This window comes from Rhopalosiphum maidis, chromosome 4 (genome assembly GCF_003676215.2).
Source record: "Rhopalosiphum maidis isolate BTI-1 chromosome 4, ASM367621v3, whole genome shotgun sequence".
Lineage (NCBI taxonomy): Eukaryota > Metazoa > Arthropoda > Insecta > Hemiptera > Aphididae > Rhopalosiphum > Rhopalosiphum maidis.
Genome location: NC_040880.1, coordinates 25,591,024 through 25,616,191, shown reverse-complemented (window position 1 = coordinate 25,616,191; position 25,168 = coordinate 25,591,024). Strand labels below are relative to the sequence as shown.

Here is a 25,168-nt window from a genome sequence, read left to right as displayed (position 1 = left end):
TGACGTATATAATTTAAATTATTAATATGAAATTTAATTAAAATATCTATAACTATATAAAAAATCAATACCAGTGTTACCTCAATTAACTGCTTAAGTCTTATACGTCATACGGTTGAAACATAATAAGTATAATAAATTATATAATTTGTATTGGTTTGTTGATTTGAAGGTATAACTAAGTCTTTGAGGGGGAGATACCTTGCTATAACAATTAAATTTGGTATATTAGTAAAATAGGAGTGCATTATTTTAAATAACTCTATTTTTTTACGAGTGAAGCACTGGTCTGCTGTTAAAAGCTTTATTAATACTTATATAAAAACTAAAATGAACGTCGTATATTAATTTTATTCTTACTATAAGTAAGTTATTTAACATATTTCTAAGTGACAAACTAAGTCTTCCATCCTCGTCAATCGAAGATTAACTTACTTATATTGTATTAAGTGTCTGTCAATAAATAATTTGTTCTGCAGCAATACAACATAAATCAAGGTTTTAATATACATTGACTTTGATGGTAGACACATTTAACAGGAAAGATATCACTTTACGTCAACTATAATATCACATAATGAATTCATTTCTCAAGTTCTTTTACCTCAATTGTAGACCATTAAAAAAACAGATAAATAGATAGAGATTAACAATGTAAAATAACAAGTGAAAATTAATTTTTAATAAATTAGTTATGTATATTTTTATACAATTACAGTAAAAAAAAATAAATAACAAGCTGAAACTAGACTTTCAAGTGTTTTAAAATGTACTTACAAACTAAGGAAATTCTTTGAACTTTGTACAATAAAAACTTGACGTACCCGTTCCTTTAACATACTTTTTGAATCATAACGTTTAAAAATTGATCTCAACAATCAACAGAAAAAAAATAATAATAATTAAATAAATACAAATTGTTGTGATAGATAAAAAAATAAAAATAATGCATAGCATACACAACTAAAAAAAATACTGCTTGTGAACTAATATAACTTAAAAATAAGAATCGGCCTGTTACAAATGCACTTTTCTTTTAGTATAAAATGGATTTTTCATAGATTTTGTGTGTTGAAGTATTCATCTTATTATAACAAACTGGTAACATTTTTTTCTTCTTCTTTTTCGTATGTTTATAAAAAAGTATATTATGTTATGATGGTAAATAACAAACTTTTAATCATAATAATTAATAAAAAAAAAAAAAGTTAATAATACAAATAATAATAATAACAAGAGATTATCTGTGCATGGACCCGTTTAGAGGTTGTAAATACGAGCCGTTGTATGCTGAAGTTGGATACACACTATTTTGATGGTGTGGATCTTGTGTATGCGTCGTGTACTGTAGTTGTCCAGTTGTCTGGTTCATATAACTTGCAGCAGAAGGTGGTGGAGTGGATTGCGACGCTACCCTGTAACCGTTAAAAGGAGGCGGCGGCGGCGCACCATACTGCATTGTCATGAGACCAACGTTTGGTGACGCCGGAGAACCGCGTGTTTGATGGCCATACTGCCTTGACTGATTGGTCTGACCAGCCTGTTGATACAATTTGTGATAGGCAACCGCAGACTGTTGTAGCAAGTGTGCAGCAGCTGCAGACGCAGCAGGTGGTGGTGGAGTCATGTTAGCAGGAGAAGAGGCTGGTGATGATGCAGGCGAAGAAATATGTCTGCGGTGATGGTCCAATCCATTGGTCATTTGTTGAAGTTTGGAAAGGTTACATGATGCAATCTGTGCAGCTGCAGCTGCTGCATGTTGGTTAGTATGTGACAAATAAAAGTCAGCAGACGAACATGAACCTCCTTGTTGACCCATTCGATGTTGAATCACAGAATGATGATAGGGACTAGAGGGCGATGGTTGTGGCATCATGTATGTAGCTGTTTGATGGTGATGATGATATGATTGTGTATGGCTAGGTATTGGTGGAGGGGTGGGTTGTTGGGTAGATGGTACAACAGGTGTTTGATTCTGTTGAGCCAATCTTCTTTGTTCGCTTTTTTTATTCCGTGATTTTGTTTGATGAACAGGAGGTGGAACCTGAGCTGATACAGGTGGACTGTGATGATACTGGGATGAATGGGCCAAATGGTGATGGAGTGATAAGTGCATCATAGACTGGTCAGTATATGGCGATTGTTGCATAACAGACGAATACAAAAGACTGTTGTCCATAGTCTTAGGCATGTTCATTACTTCTTTGTCTTTTGGCAAGGTTATATTGACGGCATCAGTTTTTTTGTCTGCATACATATCTTTTGTTGTTTTAGGAATGTCTGGATGGGTCATAGCTATTGAATTATTAATCTTTTGATAATTGAGAAACCCCATAGGAGACAAGTAGTCGTGTAAACGTGATTTATCTACTTGTGGCACTTCAGCAGGCAAACGATATGGCACAGTTTTTGGTGAAGGAGTTGTCCTTTTAGACTGCTTCTCTTGTTTGATATCATATTTAGGCACAGTTATTGTGTGATCAGTCACAATTGAATTAGAATAATTTTTTTCAGAAACTTTAGATTTTGACTGCTCCACAACCTTAAACACTTCTTGCGAACTATTAATAGGAGCTGGAAGAACTTGAGAATTTTTCATGTACTCAACAGAATCTTCCTTATTGTACATTTGCTTGTTTATTTCTGGCTGAAGCATATCCAACTTTCTATATTCATTCATTAAAGTCTCACCATATTGTTTTGGATTTGAAAGTACTGCAGTGCTCACTTTACTGTATTCATTTGGCAATGATTCAGCACTGTAGTGTTTGACATTTGACAACAGTGATGAATCTGACGATGGCTTACAGTAATCATTTGTAACCATCGAACAATTACTGTACTGTTTATCAGTAACAGAAGACATTGGAGACTGTGCAGTAACATCTGTTTTGGAAAAATTATTGCATGGTACTGGATTATTAAATATTTGTATATCAGTCTCAACAGAATCTCCTTTAAATTTACTTGATAAAACTACTTGGTCATTATATTGCTTTGTTTCAGTTTGAATGAGATTTGTCTTATCATAATTATTTGGCACATTTTCATTTTGCTTCGTATCCAAAGGTGAAATAATATTGCAAGGCTGTTCTTTAGGTTTTGGTAATATAACATCATCCGCAATAGATTTTTGAGACTTTTCTAAGTTGCATGTGAATTCTACAGCTTTGTCAGAAGATTCTTTTTCAGATTCTAATGGTTTTATTTTAGGAACATCATTGCACATATCAACTACATTATAAGACTCTCTATCATTTGGGCGTTTAAGAACATCATTGTTAGTTGTTACTTCTATGTTAACTTTACTATCCAATTGATTTTTAATTTGTTCAAATTCTTCCCCCTTGGAATTAACATTATTGTCATCATTAGTACTAGAACAAATTATATTATCAACAGTTATCTTGTCAGCTTTGAAATCTGTATTCTTTTTTGAACATTCAGCAATAGCATTCTTTGACTTTCCAATTAATACATCAGTATCAATTTGGTCTACCTTATCATCGATGAATTTTTCTTCTTCTAATTTTATATTTGTGTCTTCTTTTTCTTCAATTATATTTTCTGGACTCCTATCATTATTTTCGTGTAGATTTTCTTTTTCGCCTTCTTTATCAGATGTTTTGGATATTACTTTTTCTCCTTCATCATCAGATGTTTTGGATATTTCTTTTTCTTCTTCGTCAGATTTTTTTGATACTTCATTTTCTCCCTCAATTTTCTCTACATCTTTACTATTAAACCCATCGACATCATCGACATCATCAAGATTATCAGTGTTCTCATTTTTCACCTGATATCAATAAAAATAAACATTTAAACATGATTTACATTTATAAAACATATATATAAAAAAATACTTGTACTACAATGTCTACTCACAGGCTGTAATTCTATATTTTCATCAATAGTTTCAATTTCAAGAGACTCTGGTTCAATGTTTCGAACCTTTTTGACTTTAGGTTCAGTGTTATCATTTTGGATTTTGGATCTTTGTCTTTTACGTGATCTACCTCGAGGTAACTTCTTTTTTTTCTTTTGAGGAACAACAGTAACTTTTGTATCTGGATTTTCGCGTTTAAGGAAATTTGAAATTAAGCTGAAACAAATTTTTTAAAATTATAATATAAATTAAAAAGCACACTTATAAAAAAAAAAAATATAGTATGAATACTTTTATACCTTTGTTTAGTTTTTGCTTGGGATTTAGGATTTGGTATTTCAACTTTGATATCTTCAATACTCTCCTCCTTAATTTTTTCAATAATTTTATTTTCAATAGATTTTTCAGCAGATTTTGATTTTGGTTCAGACTTTTCATCAGTTGAATGGTGTTCAATAATTTTCCCTTCTGTTTTTATGTTTTTAGGTCCGTTTTTATTTTTTTTCACAGGTGGCTCCTCTTCTTCCACAAGACTTATGTTTTCAACAGGTTGAATAGAATTAGGTTTCTTCTCTGCACCATATAAACATCTACGCTTCTTCTTATCCATCTTCCTACGTCTCTTTATCATTGGCATTCTTCTTGCTATACGCTTCTTTTTTATTGGACTTTTGATTATTTCTATTTTAATTGGAAGAGGTTCTTCAAGATCTTGGTTATCCTAGAAAAAAAATGATTAATAATGATTGTTTATTTTTGTTTCAAGAAAAACAAACTTTGTCATCTGGAGAAACTAATAAATTAGATGCTGGCATAAGAGGTGTCCATCTTAAACATTCTGGTTCAATAGGAATTTGTTTAGATAAATTTTTCCTCTTTAAATGAGCATCTACAATATTCCAGTCAATACAAATCGTCAGTTTTTCACAAATTTCTACAACCATGTTGAGAGATTGTAATGTATACGTAATATCATGTCTCATTAAACCTGAATTAAAGTTATTTATTAGTGTTACAATTAACTCACAAGTTGAAAAGTTAAAAATTAAATTACCAGTTTTTCGACTAATATCATTAATACAGATAGAATCACTGTCTCTGTGTTTATCTAAATACTCCAGTATAACAGCTTTCCAATATGCATGATATGATACTTGACCCAAGTCGGAAAGAGGTTTTTCTGGAGTTCCTGGTTGCCCTTCAATTTTAGATAGGAGATAACCTAAAATAATAAATTAGATTTAATATTTGCTAAAACAACTGGATGCATAAAGTTAACTTACTAAATTCAATAAGAAATCGTCCGAACCCTTGTCTTTGATACTGAGGCATAGTCAAGATACATGACACATTATATTTTTGTTGACAATGTTTTTCTTTAGAAAAGTAACCGACTAAATGACAGCCCTTAAAATTTTGATTAAAACATTAGAATAGTAGACAACTATAAAAAATACAATTTTTTTTTTATACGTGTTTTTTAAGTTTAAATAGATTCAACAAATTTTTGTTTTACAATGATTTTAACAAAAAAATACAATGCAAAATATAGTTAAAATAGATATACTTACAAAACCGTCATTTTTAGTCAGAACGTAAAATAGGAAAGGTTCTACATCATAATATAGAGTCTTATGATCCAAAAATAATTTTGCTAATAAACATAATGTTTGGCAATAAATTTTGTTGGCATTTCCATCGACCTATGTATAACAGAAAAAAAAATAGTAATATAACTTTTAAGAATTTTTAATATACAAGTAATTTACTTCAAAAACACTCAGATTTCCACGCCGATAGATTTCAGTAGCTGGCGGGTGTCTCCAGTTACAGTTATGCATATGTCTTTCCAAAACTGATTTGCTCTTAGTATATTTTAAACAAAACTCACAAAGAAATAATTTTGGAAGCCTAGCATACTCTTGAGGAAAAGGAGATGAAAACCACGTCTCTACTTCATATTTACCAAATTGAATTGCAGCAGGACATCTTACAGGATGGTTAGATGTAATGAACTCTGGAGCTTGTATTGTACTCTACAAGGCCAATTATCAATTAAAAATTAAAAATATATTAAAATAAAATAAATAATTTAAATTTTCATTTAACTCACACTCATTGCCCGTGTTCTTGTCTCCTTATAAATTTCAACATCTTCATGTAAAACTCCAGATGGTAAGTCTGATGCAACAAGGCGGCTCATATTTTCCAGCACTGAAAATAGTATTTAATATTTATTAAGACTGGTTAGTAAGCAAAAAATGTTAACTGCAGCATTAAACTAATATAAACTGTTAAAGAGCATGGCAGAACACATATTAACTGTTTCAAAATATAATAGGTATAATTCATTAATATGCTCATTTTCAAATATCTTGTAAACAATTTGTAAAAAAAATATGGTGTTCAACTGATCTTATCTCTTAGACAGATTTAACTATATTATTCTTTAAAAAAATTTGAACTTAATAGTTAATTTGAATAATTATTAACAATTTGTATTAATATAAAATTGAGAATATTCTTTTATATTTTTAAACCATTGTATTAATTATTATATAAATTAAAAATAGAATTTAATAAATGTATTGTTAATTTATTAAAAACTGTCTGATATGCTCTTAACAAACAAATGCATTTTGTGGTAATATATTACTTAGCGTCTACATAATATGTTCGCTTGATTGACTCAAAAGAACAGAAATAAAAACCTATAGCATGCAATGGATTAAAATGTATATAAGCCCTTATGTAATATGGTAGTAATTTATGCAGCTGGCGAATACTAGCAGGATTTTGTGAGGAACTTGCTTACCGGAACGGGTGACTGGACGTATCGTCGGCACGGACAGATGGTCACGGAAGGCGGAAGGAGAATTGTCTAAGGAGTTTTCATTATTTAATATTTTATCACCCCCAATTTCTACTACTTCTCTAGTTTCCATTAATTTAGATGAAACAGCTGACTTAACCAAAAAACTAGGAGATTGTTGTTTTTCTGATACTTTAAACTTTTTATCAGCACAAGTGACTTTCAGATCAGTCTTGCTGGACGATTTTATATCTTTTTCATTTCTAGGTCGAGTACGAGATTGTAATGGTGTTGAATAGAAATGACTTAACCCATCAAATAAACCCTTCAATTGAATAAATCCAGCAATAGGTTTATCTTTTTTATTACAGACTTCAGGCTTTATAGGTTCAACAATGGGAGCTTTGGCAGCCAAAGCAGCAAACCCCCATGGCTTATCTGAATTATCTGTCAATAATTGTTTGAATAGAGAAATGGGTGTATCTGAATTATCTGATTTAGAATTTGAAAGTGGAAAAATTTTAGGCTGTGAACAATTAACTTTAGCAATTAGTTTTGGTGCTCTTAGTAAAACTTTAGGGGTTACTTTACATTGATCATTTATTTTATCTACTTTTTTTATTTCACTAGGATCATTCTGCTTATCACTTAATTTAGAACGGTGATCATTTTTTTTAGAGGATTGAACAGATTCAGATGTTGAATTACAACTTTTAGAGGACAAATTTGAAGGACTTTTGTTAAAATCGGCATTCCTTGCGGCGAGACATTTCGGGAGAGGAAATATGGGCCGGCTTGGACGCACAGAAAGAGAACAAGCATGCGCACTGCTGCTACTACTGCTGCTAGAGCTGTTACTACTATCACTAGAGCTACTGCTCGTGCTACTTGAACTGCTGCTGCGACTACGACTGCTCGAGCTTGAACTCGAACTACTAGAGCTATCGCTGCTACTAGAACTAAGGCGCATGTTTAAGGGGGCATTGACTTTCGGCACACCAGATCCTCTCCCGTTCACACCTCGCGCATTAAACGCAGCACTTTGCCTAAAGAATTTTGCTTTCTCCTTGGAGATAGCATTGTCCCGCCGCACACTGCCGCTAATCGGAACGGGAGAGGGGGGAGCCGAGGAGTCAGGAGAGGAGACATTACCGTCTTCCGTGACATCACGTTGATTCATTGAACTGGAAGTGGATGGTGTTCCAAGTTTAAGATCTTGCGCCTTTACATGTTGACTCCGACGACTTGACCTAAAAATGTAATATCAATAATTAAAAAAAAACCAATAATTATTAGATTTTATAAAATATTTAAACTATTTAAGATTCTGAGCAGTGAATAGAACAATATATTGGTTGATTTACAAAAATGTGTTTTTTTTTTTTTAGTGTGCCTTCAAACAATTTTATGGTCAATAAAATGATTCAAAATGTTTAACTTTAAAGGAATTTGGTAATTTTACATAATATACAATAAAGGAAAATTTTCAATATTAAAATAAAGGAATATTTAGGCAAAACCTGTTTTTGAAATAATTTTAAACAAACACCCTGTAGCAACTTAATGTTTTCACTAAATATTAATATTATGTTTTCTAAACACTATAAAATAATAAAAGTATTAAGGTTTTTTTTTTAAATTAGTTATATATATCTTAAATTTTTTATTTTATTAGTTTTCATTAGATTTATCTACGACAATTTTTTTCATATTTAAACTTTAATGTAGCTTGACAATTTTATACAAGAATCCACAAAAGTTTTTCTAACAGAAATTAAAAAACATCATGAATACAGTCACAATTAAATTTTATAAGCATTTGATTTTCAAATTTGTTTTTCATTGTTCACAACGTCAAAGTACACTCCACATCTACTAAACAGCAGAGCAACTTCCTAGATTTTTTTTTTTTTAATAATTAAAGTAGTTTAAAAAATGACTGGGTTGAATTAGAATCATTCATAACAGAAGTATAATAAACAATAACTTTTTTTTATTATAGATGCAGATCATCTATAATTTGTCAACTAGTATCCATATTAATGTATTGAATAATATGCAATGTTAACCAACATGAATACTTCAATCAATGTTTTTATTAAATTACACTTGTTTAATTATATAAAAAATAATATTAACATTAAGAATATTATAATTTAATAATTACAACAATAGTATAATATAATAATTTCAAGAAATAGCATATTACAAAAATTAAACCCATATTCCTTTTTAAAAAAAAATAGTATAAGTATCAATATTTTATTTATTTACATACCTTTTGTTTTTGAGACTAGACTTTTTCCTACCCCTGCGCTCTTCAAATGGTTCTACTTCCATACAAACATTAGTATCATGATGGTCTAAGCAAAATGAACAACGCCATGCCGATTTTGGTTTTTCTACAACTGGAGGTTGTAGACATTGCATATGATAACCTCGATCGCATGTATCACAATTTAATAAAAACATCTATAAATAAATCAAAGTTAGTACCTGCCTATGATTTTTATTTTCATTTGAATTCTACTTACATGTTCAGTCACTGTACACGATGGAATTGCTGAACATGTTCTACAATCCTGACAAAACCACCGAGAACCACGAGCTAACAAGGTAGTCAAAGGACCCTTACATTTACTAGCTAAACAAGAAGGGTGCAATGAAACACCACAACCACCTCGACATTGTTTTAACGGTTCTGCTTCGCCGCATTGGTTTTTGGCCGATGTACCTAAGCAATCAGCACAAATATTCCCAGAAGCCTGTTTAAATTACAATATATTAATTAAGACTGAAAGAAATAATATTAGACCTTTAATACTTTATTTAATTCTTTGTCACTGGCCTCATTATCTGTAAGTGAACTAGTATCACAAACAGATACTTTCTTCCTTTTTCTCCCAGCTCTACGGAGTGAAAGAGGGGTTGTTTCAATTTCATTTGAATCTACTTTAAGCAATCGTGTTTTTCTTCCAGAACTATATTTTAAAACTGGAGTCCCGATCAATGATGTAGTGGAGTCTGGACTAACAGGTAACCTGTATAATTTTCCATCCAACACCAATAAGCCCTTATCAACTGCTTTGGTTAATGTTGACTTAAGTAATGAAGTCAAGTCACATCCTTCATTTTTAAGTTCTATAGAATAGGCATGCTGAATGTAACGATCAATGTTTTTATATGATGAACCCTCTTCATCTAATTGGCCAACTACTTTCACTACAATTTTAGTTAAATCAGTGTCTGCATTAATAATCAATTTACGATTTGCAGTGCCACCAGGGTTCATATAAGTATTTTGGCCTTTGTTGAAGACTTTTAACACTGCGCCACTTTCCACACATCGTTCAATTTGTGTTTCAATATCCCCTACAGGATAACGGTGATGTTGACGTATTGCATTTACAATACGTTCCAAGGATGGCCGCTGCTTTTGACCACGAATTTTATTTACAGCTTCCAAAACCCATGTCTGCCATTGGGAGAAGCTCACACTAGTGTTTTCTTTTTCCTTCATTTTTTCTAAAAAATAGAAAAAATCATTTTAAGTTTAAAAATCAAATCAATAATAATCAATTTTTACTAGGTTACTAAGTATATATTAATAACTTAAACCATAGTTACATTATGTGTTAATTAATTTACTTAACAAATTCAGAAAAATTCTTATATAACAAAAAACCTAAATGAAAAAAATGAAATAATAAAAAAAAAAATGTGCAATTTATAATTTAATTGATTATCACTAATTTTTTGCAAGGACAATTTTATAAATTATAAATAAAAAATGTAAATTTGTTTGTCTTTAATCTTTTGAGGTTATGTATAGGTATAACCTTTAAGGTTAATAAGTGTAGGAGCGTAGACTTCATTTTAATTAAATTTAAAGTACAAATTACAATTAGAAATGGACAACTAATATTAAGGATATATACTTATAAATTACTAAATTAATCAGCAACTGATCCAGTAACTAAAGAATAATATTATGTGATAAGGACCTTTAATAATAATTTATGAATTGTGTCATAACAAACGAGTGCCACTGGTAAGGATTGAAAATTACTTGTTCAAAACATAAGAATGATTAGGGAGACTCACTGATAAAATTCTGGATAAAATAATAAACATAATATTACGTTAGAAAAACTAATAATAACCATCAAAAATGAAATGTAATATTATGTGCCTATTATCACTATATTGATATAGTGTGATGGTAGATAGGAAACTTTATTGTCTGGAAATAACTTATTGATACATACTATGTGATATTTATGAAGCAGTACCTATGTGAACATTGTCATATTTTGAGGCGATACCTGTTGTAACACCTGCCTATATAAGCTATCTTAAACAGTTATGATTTTAGTACGAGGATAATGTAAAAACATAGATAAATGTAGAAAATAAAGATACAACTCACAAGCAAAACGTTTCGACGATGATGAGCAAATGTCCATAACGAAATAGACCGACGATATGATCTAAAATTAATCGAAAAAGTTGGGTACAATAAGACCGAATTTGAGGTATATTTTTTTATGTAATATCGTGTATTGTAGTGTGTAGTGTATGAGACGAACGAAAAGAGAGAGACCGACAACACGACGGCGTATCACAAAGAAATCGTATTATTATTATTATTATTATTACTACTAAATATACAGAATCGTATGCTACTATCACGGTCGCGAAGTGATAATCGGATTCGTTGTTAATGGAAAGGAGGTGGTGACCGGGGGATATCGACGCGGGAGATTATTAGTATATTTTTTGTCGTCTATCACACAAAAATTATTCAAAAACCAATACAACGATAACATCTATTTATTGGCATCGATAGTAGAGACTGAAGCGGAATTGAAAAATTAAATCGATGAGTGACAACAATGAAAAGTCAGCGACGTGAACGGCAGTCCGTCAAGTCACAAGATACGGTTGCGGCCATTTTGCGATGATTACGGGTGTGGTGGGGACGGGAAGAGGGAACAAAACAAAACACCCCTTCACCCCGCCATAACAACACAGCCGAGGAGAATGAGAACCGCTCCCTCCAAATATTTGACCCATTTAATGCACACCGTATATGAGTATTATTATTATTAAATAGTTAAATACGACAGTATACGCACCCGCGGTCATTGGTCATTACTATCTAAAGGCAAGGTAAAAATGTACGTCGTTGTGAGGCGGGGGGACTGAGTATGATGGTAAAAACACCAACGACGATGACAAATTAGGTACGAACTACAACAACATAACACTCACCTATTATTCGACGACGGATACTGCGCAATAACGATATTCGGATTTGTCCGCAACAACACCGCCGACCGTCTGCGTAGTTGAAGTCGCAGCGGCTTTATTGCACATAATATTAAATGTTATTACTATTATTATTGTCGCTTGCACGCACGCACGCGCGAAATGTGGCGCCGGCACATTCGTTGGTCGTTCGAAACGCACACGCTCGGCGGCGGCGACGAACCGGAAGGTCCGTTCACAGTCGTCGCGGTTTCCTTCGTCGTCGTCGTCGTCGTCGACATCCGCCGCGGACAAACGGCGAAGGCGGCGGCGTCCGACGCACTATCGCCTGACAAAAAGACGTAAACCTTGACCCAAAGGTATATTTATCAAAACGCGCGCCCGAAAACCGTTACACGACGCAACCCCGACGATTTTTCGCGCGCTCGACACAGGAGACAGCGGTGTATCGAAATGAAATCAATTCTAGTCAATTTAGAGAGATATTCCCGTCTTTACCGCACTTCTGCACATCGAAATTTGAAATAATAATTATAAAATTGTTCGATCGTCTGGAGCGCGTTGGGTTTCCCGACAGTAATCCTCGTTTATAGGATACATGAACACGCGCGTGAGGACATGCGCACGCTCGTTCACTGTTACTGAAGCTGCGGTTCAACGGAGTACGCGCAGTACGGTCAGTACGGGGTTTTTCGATGTTTCAGTTCGTACGCCAGCGGTAGCGGGTACGGCCGGTAGACAGTAGTACGACGCTAGTGGCGGCGGTGGCGCGCAGTCGCATTTCGCCGAAGATGGCCGTTGTGGTAGTTTACAATTCCGGATGTGGTTAATAGTGGTTACTCGTCAGGTTGACCAACGTTATCGCAACCAGCCGACCCTGACGTCGTCGCACTGTCGCATTAACTACTAACTACGGAACCACAACTGTATATTATGGTCAAGGGAACGTCGTACATTTTGCTCGTACAAACACTACAAATTATGGCGTGTCGTTTTAATTTCAAACAATTCAAACGTACTTATTGTTATTGTTTTCATGTATTATTTAAATTTATTTGCCGCACGAAACGGACGACATATTTTTATCAAGTTCTATGGTATAACGTGTGATAATGTCGCACGCAACAGTTCCCGCGTAAAATACATCATTTCGACTGTTAACGTCTGACATCTGTTAAAGTATTTTTCCATCAAACAGTTGTAGTAGCTGTTGTTTATCTTGTAGTAATTTATTGTCCGTTATCAACCACCCTCCATATTATTTATACCGTTTGTACAATAACAACATGTCATACAAAAACAATCGACGAAATAGTCATCCTCTGTTCAAAAAGGTGAAAACTTCGTGGTCAGGTTGCCTTGAGTAGAACGGTAACTTTCAGGGTGGGTTCTGTTTTCCGACAAAATAACTCTCGCCCGTTAACACCATGACCGTTTTCTGCCAAAAAATAAAATAAATTATTTAAGATACTTTTTGATGACCCCTGAACCTAAATCTATCAAATAGTAATTATTATGATATTCGCGCCTCATCCTGTATCAGTATCACGGATATTGATCATAAACTAATATCTATAATCTATACAGGAGAACCTCTATTAATAATGAATACCTCCCAATAATGGATGTGGACACTAAAAACTAATACCAAAATAAATATATACCTATATAAAATTAAACGAATAGTAGATATAAAGAGTATAATTATATTAATAACTAATAATTAGACATCAAAATTACAAAAATTCAAATATATTTTAACACAATCAATATTTATTATATGAAAAAAAGACTTTAACATAAATGTATTTTTGAATGAATTTTTTATTTATTTTTTGTCTTACATAGTTAAATTAATTATATTTCCTGGAGTTTTCGGTTGATTTACACTTATATTTTACAATATAGGTATACACAAGATTTGTAGTTTGTACTTCATTTATCAAATTACTACCTATCACCATCACAAGCTGCAAAGACATTTTGGTAGAAAACGGTTACGCCCACCGTGTAAACATTACCAATTAAACTACGACTAACATGAGTTTTTAGTCGTGCTTATGCCTAATGGCTACTGGCTCCGATGAATTAGTATCGTTAATCTGTAATCTATATGACCCTATAAATACATATTGCTATGATCGCAATGTGCTTATCAATATGACTTATTACCTATGGCAGTCTACTATTCACGCGTCAGTGGATACCAGTGTACTACACGATTGCGTACGATGCACCTTTTGGCTTTTTAGGAACACGATTGCGTACGTTAAACAATTAACTTTAATATTTATCTTAAACGTCAAACTTGCTGAGCAACGTTGCGACATTAAAATTTTTATTCATGATCAGTAAAAATTAAATATGGAAAAAATGACCTAAGTCAAAATATTTAAAAAATAATGAATTGTAAAAGTGTATTCAATTTAAAATTGCACCTTAGTACCGCTGAAATAACTATAATTTTTGACAAATATGTACTAATATTTTTATGAACTCTGTACTTATTATATTTTTTTGTGATTTTTTTCATACGAATTAAATCAGAATTTTCCATTTTTTTTAATCCAACCTTTAAATATCTACTGATTGCATTTTCGAACACGTTTCCAGAAGGATGGGAGCTGTGAAATTGAGCGTTATAAGTTCGATAAAAGATGAGATTTTTGAATTAATTTTAAATTTTATGTTATATTAGTTTAAATCAAATGGCAGCAGTGCTTCAAAGTTATAGACAAAAATCGTACGCAATCGTTTTTCACTGGTGCCAGTAGGTACGCTTACGTCGTACAACCATAAGTCCATAGATTAGAATATACTACCAGCGACACTAACCGATGGGCATATTACCTTATATCCTATACGCGTCGTGATAAATATGGTAAGATATTGATGCGTTTCTAGCGAAGTTTATAGTAACTAAGATATTATTAACGATGGGTAATGAGTATTTTTTTGAAATATAAACTGCTCTAACTGCTCTAAGGCAACTTTATTTAAATTACCTGAAGTTTTTATAAATATGATACGATTGATACATTAAGGGTATTATACTATAAACATAATAGTCAATAAATAATGAATAGTATAATATAACAGTTATATTTATATGTAACTATACAGATTAATATGTCCTTAGTTTAAGTCACTTAAATCAAATCTTCTAGCTTTAAGTGTTTCTATAATAGTATAATGTCTTGCAAGGTGTCAAGCAGTTTTTTGGTAAATGTATCAGTGTGTAGTAAGTACTTAAAGTTTCTTCGCATATTTGTTAGCAAACTTTTTTATTTCATTCTGAATGAATGACATCTTTAAATCTAGCTAAAAAGTAATAAGTAATGTGTATACATTGTAGATGAACAATGGTATACTTTTACTAAGAAATAGATAACACACAAATCATAGGTCATTAATTCATCAACAACTTTACATTTAGACACCACTGACAATTAGGGGCTTCTAAAATTAGCTGGCACTTGGGTCTCAAAATTGTAGTTGCGGCACTGTAATTGTACTATTATTTTATATACATAAAGTACCTATACATGTAACATAAATAAGTCTGAAGTCATGACTAAAAGTATCTTCTAAATTTCTACAAATCATATAGAACCAGGAAATATTGTATTGTTACTTCTTAATTGTATATGTTTAAATAGGTAACTAATAACTATACAGTATATTTCTTGTTGTTAAAAATACCTTATATTTTAGGAAATACTTCACAAATATTATAGGTAGTAGGTACCTATATACTTACTACTTACATATTAATATATTATACAAAATAAGTGTTTTTGTAAACATTTTTGTTAGGGTTTTTAAAATCTAATGATTATAAAAAACTGATTATTTTGATTTGTATAGTTAATATACTATATTTTATAATGTTTGTAATTTACTTTTTATTTTGTAATTAATTTTTACATTATATATATTTACTACTTAGGTACATAACTATAGACATTAATATATACTTTATGACTTATGTATATAATAGTACAAAGTGTCCGCATTCTTTAACTTAAATTTTTATCTGACTATACAAAATGTCCGCGTTATCGTTATGTAGTTTTAACAATGGACTGTACAAAATGATCAACTAACAATAAAAACATACCTACCTAAATCGGATACATATTAAAGACATTTGTTTAATTTTACCAGTTGTTTATTATCTGCTATAATAAAATTGAAAAACACCTGAATTTATTTATTTTATTAACTAATTTTTCGAGAATTAAATTTCCACAAATTGAAATTGAAATTGTAATTTCATTTTGTATATTATCAGGGTTGGTGGGCCACTACTCATTACATGAGCAATTTCAATATAGATAGATAATTTTGTAACTCAGAATCTCCACATTTAAAATGCATTCGTTAAATTGTATAAAAATTACCGCCATATCGTATATGATAAGCTCAATATCGTTTGGCTCATCTAAAATCCTAAGAACCCCAAAATAGTATTTCTTACATACCCATTATTATTATAGTATTAACACTATTAACTATTGGACGAAGTTTTTTTTTATTCTCTTCAATCTGTAGTTTATTGACTATAATTGCATTAGAAAAAATGTTGGACTCCCGAAATTGTTTTCAGTTATAACGACCTTGCAATGAATTTTGTTTTCTGTATTACTCACAAAGAAATGTATAATTCTTTGGAGGACACCAAGGATTCATTTACGAATTTTCCAATATCAAGCAAATAAATATTAACAGTGTAAACCGTTACTAACTTATTACACTGACTTTCAACTTCTTAACATTATTATTAGAACTTAGAATAATTTTTAATATAAGTTGTCAATTTTTCGTTTTTTTTTTATTGGCTCAGTAGAAAACTGAGATGATACATTGGATTGTGAACATGGAAGATTTATTCATTTTTAAAAATTAACGTTCTACGTGTGTAGATATTTAAATAAAAAATGCACGAACTTTTATTGTGATAAAGCAACTATTGAACTACATATACCAAGAAAACAAACGCCATATGTATGATGAAGATGTTCCGACCGTTTTGTAATTACTGACAGTGGCATAAACAAAATTTAATATATTAGTCTACTGGCCATATATATTACCAAAATTATAATATATACATATTAGATACCGTTTGGTATTATGTGAGATAACTGATCTGGTGATATTGAATTGAGTCCAAGCTACTTTTATGTTTTTGAATTGAGTCCGTATTTCATAACTACCTACAACAGTAAAATTCACTCAAAATTAAGTATGGTATGGTGTACATTCACATTTAAAATCATTCAATTTTATTTTAAGAAAAAATTTTGGGGGAGATACGAACCCTTAGTCCAGTAAGAACGTTAAGATAAAAAAAACTTTGATTCCAATGAACAAAGGAATTTGTATTAACTTTCTTAACTTATTATTTTCTGTAATACTGTGCTTCCGGCACAATTTTGAAACATGAAATGTTGTTTTATAAAAGTTAAATTTAAAATATTTAACTATTAATATTATAATACAAGTAATTTGAATACTGATTAGTCACTAGTAGCTTAACTTGCTTATTAATTAGTTTAATCACTAAAAAAATAGATAAATAAATGTATGTTATTTAAGAGTATTTAAATTTCTTTTAAGATCTTAATTAATGTTATTAATATGTATAGTGATTCACCGCAGTACTCCCAATTATTTTTTAAATAATGAATTCATTCAGTCTTAATTTGGAATTTTCAAATTAAGTAATAGTCAATAAGTTTATTCGTTTGTTTCATGAAAATATTATACTTAGTATATTATACATATTTAATAGGTTTTGTTAATTTGGTTAACCAACAATTCCTGTATTGAAAAGAGGATTGACTTAGTAGCGTATTATGCGAGATTTTATCAAAAGCCTTACTGAGATCCCTGAATATTTCAATAATAATTGTGTTATTATTATCTAAACCTACAGAGTAGAGTTCTTTATTTTGATAAGTAGGGATAAAGGGTGGAATACTATAATCTGCAGTGTGTAGTAGATACCAGCTGGCAGAATTATGTAAAGAACATATTGTGTTATCGTTAATATTTATATTTTGTTTACGATTGCATCGAATTTTTATCATTATTTACAACAATTTTTAACATACCTAGTCTATAATCACGATTATCTAGATAACCATGTCTATAATGTAGATATAAGGTATTAAATACTTCACAGTTATATAGTTTATTAAATTATTTCCGATTATTTTAAAAAGTAGGTAGGTATTGGAGATTTTTTTATTTTTGAAATCTTGAGTTAAGTTGAAAATCGATGCATCTTTTCTACTTCAAAGTATCTTCTAACATAAAAAAAAAATAATAATAATAAAATACGCTTAATTATTAAAAAAAAATACATTCATCATTTTAAATAATTTACTAATGTAACTTACTATGCCACATACAATATAATAATAATGATTATAATTTTATGTAGGTATAAATCTACATTATTTATTTGAAACCAAGTTTCTAGCTTCATCCCCCATAACTTAAGTCTCAAGAAGTCTGCAGAAAGAGGCAATCGCATAAATTTAATTAGATACAAATGAATAATTATAAATAAATGTAACGTGTAAAGCGTTCAATCATAACTTTTTTTAAATTATTATTATTTATTAGGTTCTATCATTCTTGTAGATTAAATAACTCGTAATCATTTACATTTGGATGTAACTCTTTAGTGTGTGGGGTTTGTATTTGATTTCATATAATTCTAACACATTTTGTAGTTTAAAAGGAATAAACTTTTTTCAATGTATTTTTTGGTGTTTGATTTCATTATGACTTATGAGTCTCCTCTTTGTAATTTTTAAGTTTATATTTTAATCTTCAAGTCTTTGACTTTATATTAATAATCAACTATGTATATTTATTTGTTACTTTTATTCTATTGTATTGTTATTTTTAATGTTTTTCACTGTCTAAATTTAATTTAATTACTATCTATCTCTAACTCAAGCATTGCTTATAAGAGTTAGATAATCATTTTAATTCTGTACGTAAAAATGTAAACTTATACTTATATTATGATTCAATAAAAAAAAAAAATTTGCCTCTCCCTGATAAATTTTCTGCGGGCGCTCATGCATATAGACAGGTGTGTGAAATAAAAATGATGTAGTTACTCGTACCATTAAATTATATTATGAGCACCATTAATGTGCGCAGTGTCCCGATTTAACAAAATTAAATTATTGACAAATCATTACAGTGCCGTAGCCAGAGGGGGTTCCGGGCTCAAGCCCCCCCCACGAAATGTCAGACGACAATAATTTTAATAATTTAATTACCGTTTCGGTTATAAAGCAACGCCGCTTTTACCACACTTAATTGATCTTGATTTGATAATATATATAATAGGTATAATATAATTATATGAATTACATAATCAGAAATACCATACAATTACAAGCCCGGATTGAGATAATTTTGAGCTTGGAGCCCATACATCGCCGGATTGGCAAGATATCGACCTACCAAGTTTTAGAATTTCTAACGTTTGATAACAGCTACAGTACAGTTTAAATAATTCAAATAAATTATATTTTCTACCAATGTTTGTACTAATTTATCACAAAAATAAAAAAAAATACAACCAAACACTCAAAACCAGCCCACTGAATTTCCTCGGTAGCTTGTCAGATCAATCCAGCCTTGAACCCATAACCATAATCAAAATAATGGTGACTCACAAATAAAAATATTTCAGACCAAAAAAAATTATATTTATAAATTTATTTCTTACTTTTTTAAATGCAAAAATAAAAATGTTATTTGTATAAATAATTGTACATGTTTCTTTTGATATACGAAATGTACTATTATTATTATTATTATTATATCCAAATATTTCTGATTTAATAAAAAGAAAAACGTATCTACTATTCGCTAGGGGGCAGGGGCCCACTATTGTTTGATATCCAATGGCGTATATAGAGGGGGTTAGGGGTTCAAACCCCTTCCAAAATATATGGTTGGTACGGAAATTAATTTTGATTGTATAATTAATTGGAATTTAAGAATGGAAATTTTATTTAACCCCTCCTGAAATTAATTTCTATATACGGCACTGTTGATATCTGTTGTGGGCCGAAGCCATACCCCCCCCCCTTAATCCAGACTAGAGTGCAAACTTAATTTGTTGTCATAATTGGCCATAAAAAATTAAGCACCCACAACCCCGAAAAAAATCCTGCAGGCTACGAAAACGTCAATAAGCAAAGTGAATATTATAAAAAAAATAAATATTGAGTTCCATACAGGGTTCTATATTTTATAAATCACAATATTTTCAGTTCGGAGCTGTACCATTTCTGCGTTCCCGTGTTGATAGTGATGTATCTGTATTATATATAGCTATATACGACACAGGTTTTCCTAGAAGAGTCAATGTTTCCGTAAGTTTTATTTTTTATATTCTTTTGGGGCATAAGTTCACCTGTTATATTTATTTGTTTTTTCCATAGAGAATGAGCTTCCAGGGTGGCGTGAATACATATTTTATTTGCATACGCAAGTCCGATAAACCCAAACATTGTAGTCATTACGCTGTGCTCTGCTGTCGAAAAATAATATGTAATACGAGTTTATAAATAATAGCTGTCTTATACGTACATACGATTGTTCGTATGCCTTTTAAAATTCAACAATTTTTAATATTTTATATAGGTATACATAGTTAGATACCTACTGGCTATACTATTGGTACATTATGATTATATTCGAAACAGAACACCCTCCCTTCACCACAAATACCTCAATATTCGACGTTTAGTTATGCAGAGTTGCACGAATTGAATAACAAGTGAATACTAATATATAATATTAACACAACGCCTTCATCCGAGTTGAACGCTATAATAACAAACGACACAGCGGAGGCAATGGTGGTTTACAAATGATTTATTAAACATTAAATTATTAAAAAAAATATTAAACAGGGAAAGTCATATATTTTAGGACAGGTTTCGAGTGTACTTTATCATTAAATAAACTTTAATTGGTGTGTTAAATTCAACAATAAATTATTGTCTATCGACCATCACGGGGGGCTAAAAAAGACACAATTAATTTTTTTATTTTAGTATATTTTGATTATATTACATTCTAAAGTGTCAAACATCATTTTCTATCAATATTTATAAATTTGTTTAATATTTCTTCAGAAACAATGTCATTAGCGAGGTCTCTCTCAATATTTATATGAGTATAGCCTGAAAGTTCATGCATTTGCAAAAAGTCGCTGAATGAGATAACAATTTGAATCACAATTTAAAGAGTTCATAAATTAAATTTTAATGGACATATTTTCGCATATTTTAAGGTTTTTCTAAAAATATATGCATACTTTAAAATACAATTGAATTTTAATGTTATTTTTTTTTATTAATATTTCATGATAATGTCAAACTTTGAATATATTTCAAAATTTATTTCTTGAAAAATATGTCCTTATAAAAACGTTATCAATATAAAATAAATACTTTATTAAAATTAAAGGTCTTTGCTTGGTTGGGCTGATAATTGTTGTTTATTTGTAATTAAAAACCTATCAAAATCCCTAAGTTGTAAATTTTAATTCTTGAAGTAAATATAATATATTGTTCATATTAAAATTGTACATATTTTTCCCCACCTTTTAAATATTAATTTTACCAAAACAGAAAAAGTTTAACGTAAAAAAAAAAAACATATTTAGCGCATATTTGCATACATATTTTCATAGTTTTTAGTGCATAAACTTCCATGCCCTATGATAGGTACATTACTAATAAGTAAAGTGCTGTCGTAACATGTTGCTTCGCATCAATTTTTCAACCTCCTCATTGAGGAAAAACTTCATTCGCGTGTTGCAGAACTGATAAGAGGTATGGTTAATGCAACCTGCATTAACTTGCATGTATAAATTTAGAATTTTTTTTTTATGTCATCTAACTTGTTTTTTAATGCATTTGTTTTGACTGTTTTTAAGAACTCTGTGTTTGAATTTACTATGTCATAAAAACAGAATAATTTTTAACTTTTTAAAAAGTAATAATTTTATTACGTTAGATACTTAATAACTTATCTAATATGCACCTTTTAATGCTGAATAAAATGTTAACTATTTTCATAATCAATATTCATAAAATGATCAATGGCTTTGGCCATCCTCATTATTAATAATTTTTTTTATGACTTAACAATTAATGAATTGAACACACAATGTCACTTAGTAGTTAGTCACTATAATGGTGATAATATAATATACATTTTATCATTAACAAGTTAATAAGTCAATATAATTTATTAATCAGTATGCAAGAACAGAAAAAAAAATTATAATAACATCTTAAAAAATAAAACTACATTGTTGAAACAATAGATATTTGAAATTACAAAAGACGTAGAACTTGGGGGTGCTTCGGCACCCCCGTAGTTGCGATACTGGTTTACTCATATATCTATTTTACGTTTTAAATGTAGGTATAAGTACCTACTACCTATGTATAAATTATGAATTTAACGTCAAATTTGAAATTTCTATTTTATGGTTTATGAACATTATTAAAGAGATTTCGATAAATAATAAAATTATTTGGGACATCACTGCAGCGAAGTAACATTTCATAAAGTTTGTGATGTTTAGTTAAAAATAAGTAGTTTGCCCAATTTAACAAATTTAGTCTTTTGATCGCTGTTTGTTAATTAACATAGTTAACAGACCACTAAATATAATTATTTCAAATATTGAAATAGGCATGTATCAAAATATCGTGTAAAATTTATTTTGTAAAAATTATGTTAAATTAATATTGAAAACTAGCGGAGTTATAAAGCAAAAAGTTGAAATTTTTATTTTAGTTAGACAATAAATAACCTGACGGTGTGGTGATGAATGTAGGTATATCTAAAACAGGCCAATGACCATTTCTAATAACCGTAATATCCTACCAGCCGCTACAAGTAGTATAGACGGACATGTGGAATAGAACAATAGATACTATTGTCATTATTGCAACCGTCTGCAGATTATACTTTAGAGCAGCGTTCACCAAAATGTGTTCCACGGGATGTATGTAATTATATTGAGAAAATTATTTTATACGAGTATTATATTTAGATTACCTATAAATATTATTATTTTATATTATTTAAAAAAGGGGGTATAGGAAACACAAATTATTTTCCACGTGTGCCGTGGTCGTAAAAGTTTGGGAACCGCTGCTCTAGAGCAGCGTTTCTCAACATATTTTAGTCACGGGACCTTTTCAGAAACTTTGAACATTTTGCAAAACACTCTATTTCTATCCGTCCCAACAAAAAAACAAACAACACTCATTGATCAAATCAAAAACGTTTATTTAACTAATTTATTTTTTCCTAAGTTAATAACACATTCAAGCTGTTTCGTACTAAAAAATAAAAATGTTCTTAGATAAGCACCATAAATTACAAGGTACTACAAGTTTGTTTAATGATATATTACATAATGTGTACTTACCAGTATCGCACCTGGCACCTATATAATTTCGAATCCATATAGTTAAATCAAAATTTTCACAAAATTGATACCTATCCATTTCATGGTCTTTAATTATGATGTGCCAGTGGTTTTTTTAAGTTCATGTAAGGGAAACAAATTGTATCTATTTTATCGAAAAATTGAGACTGCTGCATTAGGTACTCTTTAAGTACTCGTAATTAATTAGTTCAGTTTCGTGAAACAGTGATCGAAAATTATTTTTATCTGGTTATATAAAAAAAAATTACTCTAGAAATCTATTGATCTACACACAAATATAATGAATACTTCTTAGTTCTTCTTCTTTGATTGTTGTCCACAATATTAAAACTATAATAAAGTTTCAATAAACTTATATCAACCTATTCATCGAAACTCGAAGGGTGTTATAAACAACAGTTTATTTATTCATCCCCTATAGATGACTAAAGACGTATAGAATAGCTCTATGCCTCTATATATATTTAGTTTATTAGTTACGAGTACAAAAATCGAATATTGTGTTGTTTAATTAAATGGATGTCATTGGTTACAGATTATAGTTCTATTAAAATTAGTAAAAATATGTCATAATATTATTGTATTTGTAATATATATTTAAACTAAAGTAATATGGACAACTATAGAAAAACAGATCACTTGTTACCCGAGCGAAGTCGGGTAATACAGCTAGTATTTTATAAATTATATTGTAGATAAATGGTAGGTATGCGTAATGCGTATGTAATAATAAACATGATATTGTACCTAAATTACATACACATATATTTATAAAAAATAATGGGGGGCTATATAGCCGCTTGGCATCTTTATGATTATCATAGGAAAATCTTATTGTGTTGGTATAACTAAATAATATACTAATATAAAGATATAAATGTAATGTATAAAATAATATTAGTTAATTATTATGTCATAAATATATTGAATTTGTTAAGCAGATTGATGATTAATTGTTAACATTCATAAAATACACGTTTTAATTTCATTGTTAAAATGTATATCCATTATTTTTAACACTGTTATTTTCATTGTATACTCTATTATTATTATTGATGTCCAATAATTCACTATAATTAAATAATAAATAAAAAATGACTCAATTTATACATTAATATTAATTATTAGTATAATAATTTGTTATGCTTAATTAAGCACAAAATGCTATTTTCCGATGACTATTTCATGAAGGAAAAGTTACCAATAAATAGACAATAAAAAATAAAATAAATATTTTACACAGATCGAACATTGAAGTTGATGAAACAAATATCAATTTCCTGAAAAGTTCAATAACACTGAATATGTGACATAATATTATATTAAAGGCATGTCTGCAGCGATTGGATGACGGTGAAACTGCATTGTAGTGGTTTATACAAATATTTTATGAGAATTTAATGTTAAGTACTTGAATTAAAAATAAATAAAAGAAATGACGTGTTACATGGATGTATTTAACATTATTATTATATATAAATGCATTTAGATAAAAATTAATAAAAAAACAATAAAAATACGTATAGCAATAGTGTACGTTATAATATTACTTAGTATTTATTTATCTTTTATTTTCTTAAAATGTAGACGGCATTGTAATAGTAAAAAAAAAAAAATAATAAAAATAATATATATACACATACTATACGAGAAATATAATTCAAATATAAACGTATTT

The 25,168-nt window shown here is 29.9% G+C and overlaps 1 protein-coding gene across 4 annotated transcripts; it reads right to left on the bottom strand.

The window, feature by feature from the left end:
* Positions 1–673: 673 nt before the first annotated feature.
* LOC113550405 (histone acetyltransferase KAT6B-like) lies at positions 674–12,708 on the bottom strand. 4 transcript variants are annotated; one of them, XM_026952206.1, is made up of 14 exons: positions 11,973–12,708; positions 9,523–10,223; positions 9,233–9,463; positions 8,977–9,170; positions 6,702–7,948; positions 6,000–6,100; positions 5,656–5,922; positions 5,458–5,589; positions 5,170–5,293; positions 4,941–5,108; positions 4,663–4,874; positions 4,186–4,607; positions 3,886–4,102; positions 674–3,796 (listed from the first exon to the last, which is right to left on the bottom strand). In XM_026952206.1, exons 2-14 carry the CDS (start codon positions 10,216–10,218, stop codon positions 1,241–1,243), a joined length of 6,567 nt encoding a protein of 2,188 aa, XP_026808007.1. In that variant the 5' UTR covers positions 10,219–10,223; positions 11,973–12,708; the 3' UTR covers positions 674–1,240. The 4 variants fall into 4 exon arrangements, with proteins under 4 accessions (XP_026808007.1, XP_026808009.1, XP_026808010.1 ...); XM_026952208.1 differs by having other exon boundaries at positions 9,547–10,223; XM_026952209.1 differs by having other exon boundaries at positions 7,851–7,948; positions 11,973–12,705.
* Between the last annotated feature and the right edge of the window lie 12,460 nt (positions 12,709–25,168).